Source organism: Limulus polyphemus, unplaced genomic scaffold, assembly GCF_000517525.1.
Source record: "Limulus polyphemus unplaced genomic scaffold, Limulus_polyphemus-2.1.2 Scaffold264, whole genome shotgun sequence".
In the NCBI taxonomy this organism is placed as follows: domain Eukaryota; kingdom Metazoa; phylum Arthropoda; class Merostomata; order Xiphosura; family Limulidae; genus Limulus; species Limulus polyphemus.
The window spans coordinates 28,033-42,808 of record NW_013665874.1 but is presented as its reverse complement, the minus strand read 5'-3'; the positions used below and the strand labels follow the sequence as shown (position 1 = coordinate 42,808).

The 14,776-nt window shown below is 33.3% G+C and overlaps 1 protein-coding gene across 1 annotated transcript in view; it reads right to left on the bottom strand.

Annotated features, from left to right (window-relative positions):
* The window catches only part of LOC106456851 (mannose-P-dolichol utilization defect 1 protein homolog), an 85,888-nt gene extending 78,972 nt beyond the window's left edge, over nucleotides 1-6,916 (bottom strand). Inside the window, exons 1-2 of the mRNA XM_013916222.2 lie at nucleotides 6,741-6,916; nucleotides 4,632-4,697 (exon numbers count right to left, since the gene is read on the bottom strand). Of these exons, the coding sequence (XP_013771676.1) occupies nucleotides 4,632-4,697; nucleotides 6,741-6,825 (151 nt within the window). The 5' untranslated portion in view covers nucleotides 6,826-6,916. The remainder of the gene's footprint in view (nucleotides 1-4,631; nucleotides 4,698-6,740) is intronic.
* Between the last annotated feature and the right edge of the window lie 7,860 nt (nucleotides 6,917-14,776).

Genomic DNA, 14,776 nt, shown 5'->3' with positions numbered 1-14,776 from the left:
AAGAGAGATATGAGGTTGAAGTAATAGAAGAGAGATATTGGGTAGTGGTCTGTATGTCAAGCAAAGAAGCATATGAAACCAAGTCTGAGTTGGCCAAAGAGGCACCAACAATAGGATCCAACAAGAAGTGTTACATATCCAGGTGAGGAGCTAAGGGAGATGAAGAGGGGGATAGGTATAGAGATCCAGAGCTGAATGATGAGAAACAGGGAACCAGAAGAGAGGAGACCTGGAGATGAGATGGGTGGAAAAGGCATCTATGAAAAGCATACCCAGAAAAAGACCTGGAGGTGTAGAAACCACTCCAATAATAGGATACAGACCAGCTGAGAGAGGCAGTCCACAAGCAAGGTCTTAACTGTTTGCAAATGACAAGTAACAGGACAAACCCAAAGTGATTGGGCCCAAAAGAGTAGAGCCAATGCCTGAAAGCAAAGTCCTGGAATAAGTGCCTCCTGGAAGGTTGATGTAAGAAATTACCATGGAATTGTCAGAGTGTAACATGTCTGAAGAACAGTGAGAAGTTTGAGCACACTGATGTGAAGTGAATGCTTGTCTTGTATTCAAATGCCAGAATTCATGTCCTTGTCCCAAGATGCACTTGAATCAGAGAGGGAAGCATCTGTGAAGAAACAGATCCATTGTGAGAGTTTGTAAGAGGATGGCAGAAGTAGTATAGGCAAGTACTAGTAACCATGAAAATTCCTTGAGGAGAGGTTTACCAAATGAGAATAGTAGAATCAAAGAAAGAATCCCTTGGATTCATAAAATCCACTGAAGAAGGTGCATGTGTGCACATCCCAATAGAATGAGGAATTCCAGGAAAGCCAGTCACCAAAAGTTTTGAAAGAACCACTTTAACAGTATGAGAACGAGAAGCACAAATCCTGGTAAGCAGATATGCAATAGCTCATAAGTGAAAAAAAAACTGAACTTGGCTGAGACAATAGATGAAGAAAATGTCAAGAAGTACCAAATATTGAGTGAGCACGAGAAAGGGTTTAGATCTCATGACAAGCTAGTAGTATCCTGTAAAAAATAAGAGGTGTAAGAAGAGGAACCAAGGAAAGGATCCCCAGTCCCAGGCCATGAACATGGTAAGTAAAGACCCTCACGATAAAAATTAATATAAAAGGGACCTGATGCTATGTCAAAGAGAAGAGAAAAGAATTGGAAAACAATAATCTGATGAACAGAACATAGAAAAACATATGGAAGACAGGTCAAAAGGAAATGTGAAATAAGATGTCTGACATAGTGGCCATGGCAAACTACACACAAGTGAAATATACCATATACAGGGTCGGAGGAAGGAGACAAGAAAATGGGGAGAGGAGTGAAGAGAAGAGAGACTGTGTTGGAGGAATGAAAAATGACTGTTAACAGAAAAATGAGACCAATAGCAGGAGAAGAGAAAGAAATAGGAACCCACAAGGTCAGACATGACATGACAATCATTAAAAAGAAGAGTGATAAACTAGACTTCTGGTAAAGGAAGGAGGAGAAAAAGAGGAAGGCCTGGAACCTGGAATGGGAAAGCTAGGGGTAAATTGATACAGATGAGGAACAATAAAGGGCAAGGTTGAGACAAAAGGAAACCCTGGGAAAATCATATGACTGTATACATTCTTCCTTCAACTTCAGTTTTGAAGAATGTAAGCCAACTCCACAAGTCCCAAGATCAGGGGAACAAAGTAGGGATAGAGAAGAAAAATTGTAACAGACTGAGCTAGCCAAGTAAAAGGAATGAGTTTCTACATAAAACTGGAGCACAATGAAGTGCCACAGATAAAAGGTGGAGCTAGAAGGAAAAATGCAGTAGAATGGTGAGAAAAAGATGCAACAATGTGGAACCAGTGTGCAAAAAAAAAAAAAGAAGGCAGGGGGCCTAATCCTCAAGCAGGCCAATTAGATAAAACAATAAGGAATTGAGAAAGGAAAGGAAGAATGTCTATAAGTCAGAAAAAAAAGAGTCATGAACAGCAAGGATGATGAGGCATTTAGAAGTGAGAAAGGAGCAAGAAGGAACAATAAGGTATATTCCAGGAACTGAGATGATAGAGTAAAAAATGAGAAATATTAACCCTATAGTTACAGGTAAGTCCATTTGGCACTTGCTCATATGGAAAATGAAATTTATGATAACTCTGAGCTTTCTTAATGTATCTTCATAAGAAATGGTAACATTCTGTTAAAGATTACAAGTATTTTGGACACCAAGAATGAGGTTATTTTTATCAAGTATTTCCAATCAAATTAATTATTTATTCATTTTAGTTATTTGTACTCAGACCCTAAATAGTTCGAATGCAAGGTGAATTTCATGTTAAGTATAAAAACACTTTTTCCATCTTACAGTTTTCAAATTTCATTTTCATAACCCCTAGAACCTTCTAAATATACACCAAAAGTAAGATAACTGTCAATATGATATTTTTCACTTTCTCTACTACATTACTAACTATAGCTATTATCATCAACATACAGCACAATGAAATGTTTAAATATTAAGACATATGAAAAATTTATATATATATACCTTTTAATTTTTCATCAAATAATCTTAAAAGATCTTCTTTTGGTTATAATCTTAATCACATGTCTCTACATTTTCCCATTTAGAATTGTTATTATTTATCACAACACATGTCAATGGGCATTCCAAACCAATATTATGGTACCATTGGCAGAGATACTTTAGCTTTCGGCAGAATGTTGTTGCACTAGTTTACTACACTAACCGTCGTGAACCAGGGAGGAGGAGGGTTATATCATAAAATTATTATAATTTGCAAATATGCATCTTAAAACATACATAACACACAATTAACTAAAATATAAAAATAAAACCTAAATACAATTTAACTGTCTATCTAACTAACATATTTCTAGGTTAAAAACAACACAAAATGCCAGCAAGAACAAAAGTAGAAACAATATTAAGAGCAGTTTGACTAGTTCTCTGTGGAATTCTTTACACCCATTTTCAAATAACCATTGGGAAATTGTATTTCAAAATGTGTTCTTTCTATTGATTATAAACATCTAGCTCAAATAAGTATAACTGGCTGAGAAATCACAACTCTGTGTGTAGAAAGTGGGCATGGCTTCTGTCAAGAGTTCCAAGAAATTTATTTCTCCTTCTCTGAACATACCCTAAGCAGTAAGGAGTTGAAAGAATAATGTGTAATAGAACAATTAACATAGCTTTTGTCTCTCTCTCTCTCTCTCTCTCTCTATATATATATATATATATGTATAGTACAAAGTACATGAAGTATTCAAGTTACATAGACTGAAAAAAGCAAACTTGTGCATCATGTGACAACAAAACTGAAGTTGAAGAATTTTTAAGGTTTCTTTTGAAATAAAGAAAATAGTACAAAACACCACTTTATAACGTACACTATGATGCTAATTTCACTGACATAAATTGACAGTAAAGTTGCTTAGTTAAATTTTGAATGTAACTTATTAAAAATTCGAACTTCGGCTAACAGGATGAGAGTAGGAGGCCCAGTAAGCATGTGGTAATCCTGAATGAATTGAACAATGGCTGCAATGCACCAAACAGTTAATGAGCTCCCAAAAGCCATTATAGAAATAAGGCTTGTGTGTGTGTGTAATAATGTCACTCACAGAGAACTAAGTGCAAGTTATTGTCATTTGAGATTTCACGATAAAAAATTAAAGCTTTTGAAACAAAATCCAAAGAAAACAAAAATCAATTTCATTAATAAATGCAAATCTCAACAAATTGAATACAGCTGAGAACTTTTAAACATGTCTGTTCAACGAAATGCCAAGGAGACGAATGAAGTTATCATGAGTGCAAGTGGATAGGGGTAGTTACTGCACCTGGAGGTTGTGTCGCACTCCTATTAGTGGATGGCTTTTGTCACATGATATCATCATGAACCAGTACAATTCTTATTAAAACATGTAAAATTAGGTGGGAGTTGCCTAAATGGCATGAAAATCTAGTAGGCAGCCATGCGAGGAAGATAGCTATTCCATATGAAGAGGTGAATTATCGTCTCAGAAATTTCTTTTAAATTGAAAATTCCTGTTTTTTTGGAAAGGTACCAGATATCTTCTTTAAATTTATCTCCCTTCCTACATTTCCTGAAGCACTTGTAACTGATTACAAGTATTATAAAAATTTGAATTTGTCCTTATCTTACTTCAACTTCCTTTTTATAAATTAAAACATCATTAAATAAAAATTTACTTCATTTTTTTACATGAAGTTTCCATCCAGTAGATAATACGACAAAGTACTGAAGTGTACCAACTTGAAGTTAATAGTTTACAATTATATAATTATAATTAAAGTGGAATTTTGCAAGTTTTATAATCTTTTTTATTAAGTTTACTTATCCATAATAATATGATGCAAATTCATAATTCTTCTTTCCATCCACCAAAAGTCAAAGTGCTGAAACTCAACGAGGAATGCAATGCATATATGGAGATGACTCAGTAAATAATTTATTGCAAATCTTCAAGCTTGGGACTTCCTCATCTTTACAATCTCCCAATAAGAATTATATGTACATATATATATAGTAAAATGCTACAGTTCACAACTTAGATGTTTAAGATATATATATATGTAAATATACACTTACCTAATACAGACCCCAATATTATTCCAATTCCAAGTCCTTTGGTTATTGCTAGCTTGAGGCAGAAAGCTGAATATAAAACAAAAAAAAATATTACAAGTAATTATTATCATATATACATATGAATAATGAAAAATGTGCTACGTATATGTTATCCCTACTGTGATGAGTTGTCATAGTTGATAACTAGCTAATTTTACCATTCTATAACTAGTAAAGAATATATTAGTATAATGCAGTTGTTCTATGTGTAATTAATGATGCCCTTGAAAACATGACTTAAAACTAGCACTAAACACTAATTATCATAGATATCCTACCCTAACATTATTTTGCTAAAAATTACAAAATGTATGTAACTACACGTACAATGAAAATTTTGTTAACGTAAGCCATTAATCCAAAATATAGTTAGGATATTATGGAAGACATGAAATATGCTTGATTACTTAGTATGGAATAATATAACAAATTTTCACATTTAGTTACATACAGAAAGCAAAGTGTCAATTACATATACATCTCTGCAGGTAGATGTTTTGCCAGAAACATTCTTTGTACACCTAAATATTTCTGAAGACACAAAATGTTAGAAAAGTCCTGACTAGTCTTGAAATGTCTTCTTTTTACCTCATTTGTTTTTTTTTTAACATATATACATTTTATTCCAAGATCTGTCCATAAATTACAAAATTTGATTAGCAGAAATGATACTCAATAATATTTTTTTAATACTTAGAAACATCAAACCAGCTTGTACAACTGATAATTGATCAGCATTACTACTTGTTATAAAATAAATACACATTAACATTTAAAAGAATCAAACATACTGTTGGTGTGAATGCTTTGTATTCACTATGAGGAAAACCCATATACTGGATAGGTGAAGTGAAGAAAAAGTGTCATTGGCCACTATTCAGTTCTTCACATTACATAGCTGCATTACACTGTTTTCAAGTCTTTAGCAAGGAAAACACAATTTGGAGTTTTTGTGAACTATTCATGTGCATTTCAACCAAATTACATGGAATTTGGTACAAAGATACCTTCTTGCATGTCCCAAGCAGTGATTTGACAGTTTTCTAATTTTCTGGTGTCAAAAGTGGCCATGTTATGATTGCATGACATAGGCATGCTGCATTCGCTTGTGAATGTTAATCTCTTTAATAATATTATCAAGTTGCATAAACAACAACTGTTATAGATTGGTGAAGTGTAATCTTAACATATTTATAAAAGTTGTTTATAAATCAGAATTAGGGTAAGAATCAAACAGAAAGAAAAAGCTTTTACTATGTTTTTTAAAATAAATCATAAGATAAGGTGAAGCATAAGAATAGCACTTAAGAACCATGAGGCATCTGTTGGTCCATCTAGGCTACCACATCCACTAAACTATTAAAATGTGAAAAACTCAAAGCTAGTCCTTATTTCTCAAATATTCATCAAACCTTCTCTTAACCTCCCTTAAATTTACTGCTTCCACCACATCTGAAGGTAACCCATTCCTAAGGCCAATTACTTTGTTAGAAAAATAAAAATGTCTTACTAAAGATGGCTCCTACCCTACCAAAGTTTACATTTGTGTCCCAGGGTTCTACTACTCTCACTACAATTTCATAGATATAAACCCGTTCTCGTATAACAACATTTCTATCCCAGGTATCATTCTAGTAGCCTTCTTTTCAACATTTTCTAACAATTCAATGTTCTTCCTAAGGTAAAACAAGATTAAATACAATACTCCCAACTGGCCTAACCTATACCTCTTTAGCATTGTATTCAATAATCCTGTAGATTAGTACATACAAGTTACAACCTAAAAGTAAAATCCTGTTTACCCTACCATTAGCAACAGCACACTACTTGGATGGCTTAAGAGATTAATCAAGCAGAACATCAAAATCCTCTTCTTCCATAACTCTACTGAGGTTGTTTCCATCAAATTCCTTAAAATTTAAAACATAGTAATCCACATTTATTACGTTGCACTAGCAGAAACGCTGCCCTACTAATACTATGAGCATAATTTTCTCACTAGTACTCAGTAGTACTACTTAACATTAGTCTAATTTCTAAATAAATATAGTAATTCAAACGATTACTTACCATGAAAAAAATTAAAATCTACGAAAAACTCATCAAAACATTGCTGCGGAAGAAACTGAAGTACACTTTTTCGAAAAATATCCATTTAAAAGAATAATTCCTAAGACAGCGTAATTTTTAAAAATTGTAAAGCTCAAGACTCTCTACGATAACGTTTTTTTTTTTTTTACAACACATGCCCTATCTTAGGAAAGCGCTATCTGGTGTGTACAAAGAAAAACATGTAAACCATACAAATGTAATTTACTATTAGTCTCAATTAAAAATATATAACGGACTTTAAAAAACACTATAAACGTTTCATTGTGATGCCTGTATTAAAGTATGTTTTAAATATATTACTTTGTGAGTGTGTGAAATATTTTGTAATAAATAATAAATGAATGGTTTGACATTAGAAATAGGCTGAATGCTTACCAGAAGTCCCCCAGTAGCACAGCGGTATGTCTGCGGAATTACAACGCTAGAAATCGGGTTTCAATACCCGTCTTAGGCAGAGCACAGATAGCCCATTGTGTAGCTTTGTGCTTAACTTTAAACAAACAAACTTACCAAAATTAGATTGAGTATCGGTTGATAATCCCAGAGGTTACACCAACTGGCGCTGACCTCTCACGTGGAGACCGGCTTTGTTTGTTTTGTTTGTTTGTTTGTTTTTAATTATGCACAAAGCTACACAAGAGCTATCTGTGCTCTGCCCACCACGGGTATCGAAACCCGGATTCTAGCGTTGTAAGTCCGCAGACATACCGCTGTGCCACTGGGGGGCCCGGCTTTGTTAAAAGTAGCCTTCTGTTTGTATATTGTGCACATTTTGCTTTTTCTAGCTACGCCATACGGTACTTTAATTTTTTTCCACCAGCAGTGGCATTTCTAGGATCATTTATAAGAGGGAATGAGCATAAGGGGCAAAGAGTTAATTTGATGGGGAAGGCAGAAAAATTAACATTTCCAGGTCAGAGGGAGTCAAAATTTAGATAATTTAAAGATCTTAAAAGATTATATCTCAAATTGGAGCCTTCATAATAGGAGGAGGGTCTGCTGCCATTGCGGAGAGTAGTATGATCCAAGATTTTATAGAATTGACTATCTCACCGTACAAAAGATAAGACCTATATCAAATTGTTTCTTGATCTCATCTGATCTTTTTTTTTTTTGTCCCTTTGTCCTTACTTATCTGCGTGTTGTTTCCATAGGAACAGAGATGCAAATTTAATGCTTTCAAATGCATTATGATTCTCGTTTGGCTAGTAATTTAAATAAATTGTGTATCATCATTTCCATAGTCCATGTCGGAAAGTGTTTCTCACACTGCCTGTACACTCTGACACCTGTCTACTCGAAACATCAAACAGCATTTAAATCTATATATTTATCTATTGACCTCAGGGATGTTAGAAACATGCTTTATAAGTATAAAAGAGACGAATTCACCGATTTGTATTTTGATTTAGCTTTTATTTTAATGGTAAAATTGCACCTGAGCTGCTAATTGAATTCATTATTTTGCTTGTAAAATCTACAGTGATCCATTGAAAAAATTAGGACCAATTCTGCACAATTCTGGCGCCACTATTATTGCGTTTGTGCTAAGAAAAACTTTCTCTTACACTATATGTTGATGCTTGCTGGTTCCATAAAATGCATTTATTTTTCCACAAAAGCCATATGAAGGCTACAGCCACATCAGAATTACTTTGTTTATATACCTATTTGATGTACATAAGCTTATCTGACTCATTATACATCCTTCAAAACAATGTTTGTATATTTTCTGGAAATTATAAAAATTCTTCATCCATAACAATGTGTATAACCATACGTGTGTCTGCTATGATTTTTATATTCACTAAAGTATCTTCCAGATCGTTGAGTAGTATTATATTAATACAACATTCAGTTATGTTAATTTCATTATTAATAGATATGCAAATATGGAAGTATTATAATATTAATAAACAATATATATATATATATATATCTTTTACTACTCTTTGTAGCTGTAATCATCTGTGTCCCACTACAACTATTCTCCTAATTCAACATTGTTGGTATAATAATGTAGTTTAATTTCAGAATTCTAGATTTAATGCAGATGCTGTATGATAGTTTTATTAGTCGTATATTGTAGTTGTGGTATTGTAGTATAGGGAGCTTCTGCTTCTTTCGAATGAAGGTGAAAGTCAACATAAAAATTGCTTGGAGTCATGATTCAAGTCTTATCCAGTTCCTCCCTTAAAAAGCAAGAATAAGACTTGATACAGATTGGGTCATATTGTATTATATGTCAGAAGTCAAGTAAAGAAAAACTAAGCTCAGCAAGACAAATTGGTATTGATGATGTTGGGTCAGTAGCAAGGGTGAGACGACGCACAATTTGTCATTTCACATCTTCCCATTTTCAACATGACAGGCTCGCTCATATGCATAATGAATATCATTATATCCATTAAAGTTTTGTCTTTGAGCTTTAATGAGCCAATTATTTACCACAAGGTCATTCTGTATAATTTCTGATCCACTGAATAATCCACTTAAGACTCATATCTTTTGCCTTAGCATCTTTCAGTTGAGTGTTGGACCACATTAGTTTTTCATATCATTTGTGAGTGTTGTTTCAGTGGAACTTTAGGTAGAATATACATAGTAGAGTTGAGTACTTTAATGGACTGCAACTACCAAGCTGCAGTCTATTAAAGTTCTCAAACCTTTCATCTGTGAATGTCTCATCTTAGATTCTGCTCTATTGCACTTTAGGTTGGTGGTCTTGATTATCTTGTGTTTTCCTCATTTCACAAAGTTTATATTCTTTGGTAATACAAGGTTTTTGGATAATGCATCAACAGCAGAGCAACGTATGATGTTGAACTTGTACTCCTGAAGTTTCTAGAGCCATTTTGCTATTTGGCCTTCTGGATTGAAAAAATTAATTAACCACTTCAGTGCTACATAATCTGTCTGGAATATAAGCATTTGTATATATAGATAATGATAGAAATAACTGGAGGCACGAACAACACTTATTTTTGTAAATTTTACAATTCCTCCTTGCAGAATGCATCGCCTTGTCATGGAATACAATTACAAATGATTTCACATGCTGTATTTGTGATAAAACTGTTGCTAATGTAAAATCACTATCATTTGTATCTATTATGTAGATTTACAAGAGTTAGATATGTTAATACTCGGGTACTAGTGATTTATTTCCTCAGTTTGTTGAATGCTTGTTCACAATCAGCAGTTCGGCAAAACTTGTTTCTATTTTCTAATAGTTTGTGTAGAGGACGAGTCGTATTACAGAATCATTATACAGAGCAATGACAGTAAGAGCATAGTCCTAGAAATCTTCTTACCTTACCAAATGTCTATACTTTGACTAACTCTGAACAGATTCAATTTTGTTTGAGTCTCTAGATATTTTCTCTCCAATGACTATATGTCACAGAAAGCTCACCTGTTTGCGGAACAGTTCACATCCTTGGAACTAGCATACATAGTACTACATTCGTAACATTTTTGTATTACAATACATTGTAGGATAGTGTACTATAATACAGAGAATTAGATGTGTTATATTAAAGGGATTTTGAATATGCAAATCAGCAAGTCATGTGACAACCACACCCAATATAAAGTCTCGGTGGGATAGAACGTATCACAACTACATTTTGACAATGTTTGTAATTTCACAATTAATGTGATGCCGCCAAAAATTAATCATTTTGGGCAGTGATAAGCACAGTGGGAGGTGGAGGGCTCAAGCCCTTGTCTTAATCCCCTCATATCTCAAAAGTTCCCTTTTTTCAGTCATAAACATTGTCATCAACTACTAAAAGATATGTATGATCCCACATCTTTCTTGCCGCAAGTTATTATGGAAGAAAATATTTCAGCTTTAAAATGAATGGCACAAAGGGACTCGTAAGTCTTTAAAGTGAAAAAAAAACAAAAAAAACAATTGATGTGCTATTAAGTGACCCCTTGGTAGCTCAGCGGTAAGTCTAAGAGCTTATAATGCTAAAAATCGGGTTTCCATACCCATGGTTGGCGGAGAACAGATAGCATGCTGTGTAGCTTTGTGCTTAACAACAAACAAACAAGCTATTAAATGTTAACACAAGTATTCACTGTTTAGTTTTCTATTTTAAAAGTGTTTTAAGACCAAATGCATAGGAATAAAAGAGAATATGTTTGTTTCTTATGACTTATGTGATGTTTTGTGAGTACCAGAAGCAACCTATAGACCCTATAATTTCTACCCCTCCCCCCCAAAAAGAAAGGCTTGCTTTACGATTCTTGAAAAATTCCTTTTTTTCGTCAACAAACCATCCCCTTTTAATATCCTCTATGATTTTCATATGGCTGTCATGTGGACAACTTTTACCACTTACCTTCAATAATGATTTCTCACCTGTTCCAAGATACCACACTTTCCTTACCACGGCTAGTATACGACTTGTTGCAGGTCTCTGTCTGGGTGTTCCTGGTACCCTAAATTGATCCATATTCTTTTGTTTCACAATTCCATTAACTACATGTGATATCCCATCTTGGTGGAGCATTTTCCAATAGAAAATACACTCCAGTACTATTGTCAGGAGATAAGGTCATCAGACAGAGCATAGTAATACGGACTGTACAAACGTGGCAAAGCCCCAAAATAACTGTATACAATATATTATATTACACTTGTGTATACAGGATACTGTAGCTAGGAACAAAGTAGTAGTATCCTACTTGATTGTGATATAGGTCATATGACACATTCTATCATTGTTAAGCGCTTTATAAGAATTTATGATTACTAAACACAATGCAATCACATCCAAGTTGCTCACTGTTTAAAAAAAAATGGGTCACCTAATGTGCCTAGGAAAACATTTAGAAAACTCCTTTTTAAAGTTTAGGTTTTTCTCAGTGTCTGTAGATTATATTGATACATATACATTTTATAAACTGCTTCTGCAGAGTGAAAGCTCTTAATTGTTGTATTTTATTTCATTTTATAAGCACCATTTAATGGAGTAATATTTGTAATATGCTTATTACTTTTTGCTGTTTTGTTTCTGGTAGGTTTATGCTGTAATTTTGTTTCCATGTAAAAAAATACAAGGGATTTTAATATTTTGAAGTGTAATAGCAGTCACAGACAAAATACTTGTTATATTCTGATTTTATAGTTCTTTTCTTGTTACTAATCGAATCTTTACTCGAGAAATCTTGGATGCATATAGACTCAACAGAAGCAAACATACAGATGCCTGGAGGTGATGGCATCTTGGGTTAAAGACCTAACGATCTCAATCATTAAAGAAACTACAAATAAATCAGTATTGATGACTACTACAACAGGACCTTAAGATATTAATACAAATCCAATCATATTTGAATTTTAAAGTAATAGGCTAGGAGGCTACAACATTATAAACACACTGAAAAATGGTATGTAATTGAAAAACAAATATACATTGCAATCTGAAGTGCTTTAACTATGGTTTTCATTACTGAACCTGCCATTTCATTTGAACAGAAAGAGATCGCAATGCCCACTTGTTATAATGCTTCCTATTTGATCGACGATTATACTAGAAAGCCAGATTAATGTACTACTATGTGTGTCATCTTGCTTTTCCGTTTTTTTAGGAGGGAGGGGTGAAAATCAATTGAGTGAAGGGGTCCTGACAACAACTTTCTCCCTATGTCCCTTAAAGTATCTACACGGTCATGTCTTGAACCAATCCAATCAACATGTAGCAAAACTTAATATAATAAACACAACGACTTGTGAACTGTTTTTTTCAAATAATACACTTCATATCTCACTTAGAGAAGATGGAGTGTTCTCAGCTAAAATTCGCCCCTTAAATTCAGCGATTTCCTGTTTCTCGATGTTTAGTTAGCTATTTGTTGTCATTTTAATTTGTTTGGCTCAGATGCTCATCCTCTTGGCTTAGTATTATCTGTTTATTCATCACAGTTTTGGCTCTAAAGTAAATATTCTTAAGATTCACAGTTGTTCTCCTTTTTTGTCATCAGTTGGCAACAGTGTTTTACTTCTCACAAGCTTTTTACTGCAGTTCCTTGCAATATGTCATTTAAGATACAGATGAAATGCCTACTGTCCTCTTTTATATATCTTTAATTCTGAGTAAATAGTTGTTAATTAAAGGTTTTTGCCAGCAGTCCCAGATAATAGCGTTTTTAAGTTGCAATTGAAGGATTTTTTTTTATTCTGTGGTTTGCCTTTTCCACTCTGAGTATACATATATGTAATTAATTGTTTGAGATATTCTATACCTCCATAAGAGAATATGTTTCTACACTATTTGAACTGATAATCCCATAAATTTCTGAGTGCTTTTTAGTTGTTTATCTGCATCTTAAGTTTATCCTAGTCCAATTACGAACTGTACAGCTTCCATTAAAGACATATACCCACTTTGCTTTAGTCTAATTTGCATATCCTCAACTACTAAAGCTTCTACGAATTAGTAGCATACCCACAAATATACTGTTTCCCATGTAGCATCTGGATAAGATAATTGAGCAATTTTTTCATATCTTCCGCAAGTTTAGTTAAGGTTTCATTTTCCCTTTTACTCTGCTTCTAAACTTTGCTTTAAAGATTTTGTTCTAATGCAACCCTCTAAATCTGTTTGATAAAGTAGCCATTAATGTCTGATAATTGCTACAGTTTTTCAATTAGAAGGTTGCACATTGTTGTGAAAATTTCTCTTTTAAAATGTGCATCAAGATTAATATATTTCCATTAACTACTCCATTCATTCATTTTAGAAGCTATTTCAAACTGTACCTGATATGCATAACCTGCTAACTTTCCACCATAGCTTGTTGTTTTCTCGAATGAGCTACGTTGTTAAACTAACATACTAAATTCTGTGATTTAGTAAGGTAATAGTGTATTTGGAGTAGTACAGGAAGGATCAGCAGTCAATTAAGTTGAAACAACAGTAGTGGTAACAGAGGTAGAACAGATGGATTCTCCTATTCCATATTGCATAATATATTGTGTTTGAGAGTGAAATGTTTGAGCAGGTACAGTAAGAGGTGTGGGTGGTTTGATATTTCCAGATATTTTACCTCGGTGTAGACGTTGTTTCATATTCATTTATTTATTATTTTGTTACGTTTTTGTACTTCCATTTTACTTCAATGATCTCCTTTTGTACTTTTTCGTGTTTGCTGTTTCTAATATTTCTGCAAGTTTTTCCTCCATCAAATTTATTTTTGTTTGTAATTCTTCTATACATCTCATGTCTCCTTCGCGTGATTTATCTATTGAATTTTTCCCCTTTTCTTCTTCATCTTATTTTATTTTTCTGTCAATTTCTTTAGCTTTTTCCTTGATATTCTTTTAATTTTCTGCATCTTATAATTTAATTTCTTTGTTCTTGATCTTAGTTTTCTGTTTTTAAATCTATAATAAAGATAAACTTAGTAAAGGTTTATAAATTCACCAGGCTCACAAATCTTATATTTATGACAAAACTACTTGGGTTATCTGACGCCACGTTACCACCCACCATTCAAGCTAAGAGAATGAAGAGCACTCTTATAACGCACCCACAGCTTAAAATCAAGAAATAGTTTGTAGTATCTCACGATTTCGAACCCAGCTTGCCAGCTCCAAAATCCAAAGCTTTACAAGAGGACCAATTCGTACTTCACTTTTAGTAAATCATGTCAGGTGATTTGATAATTATTTTTCTTATTAGGAATACAATTATAAAAGTTAGAAAATAAAACGCTCCAATATTAACAATTTAAATATTCACTAAAATAAGATTAACTTTATTTTTATATTTACACGATTGATCGTCACTACTGTCATTATTATTCTACATATATAACAAGTCATTAATTCTATACAGATTTTTTTTTCTGGAGCTACGACGCCAGATGTGGCCTAATAATTAGCATATCGGCATATCAGTATGTTCTTATTACGAATCGTGATAAGTCGCAGGACACTTCCTTAGCACTTCTTTCAACTGTGGACTCATTCTAACTTA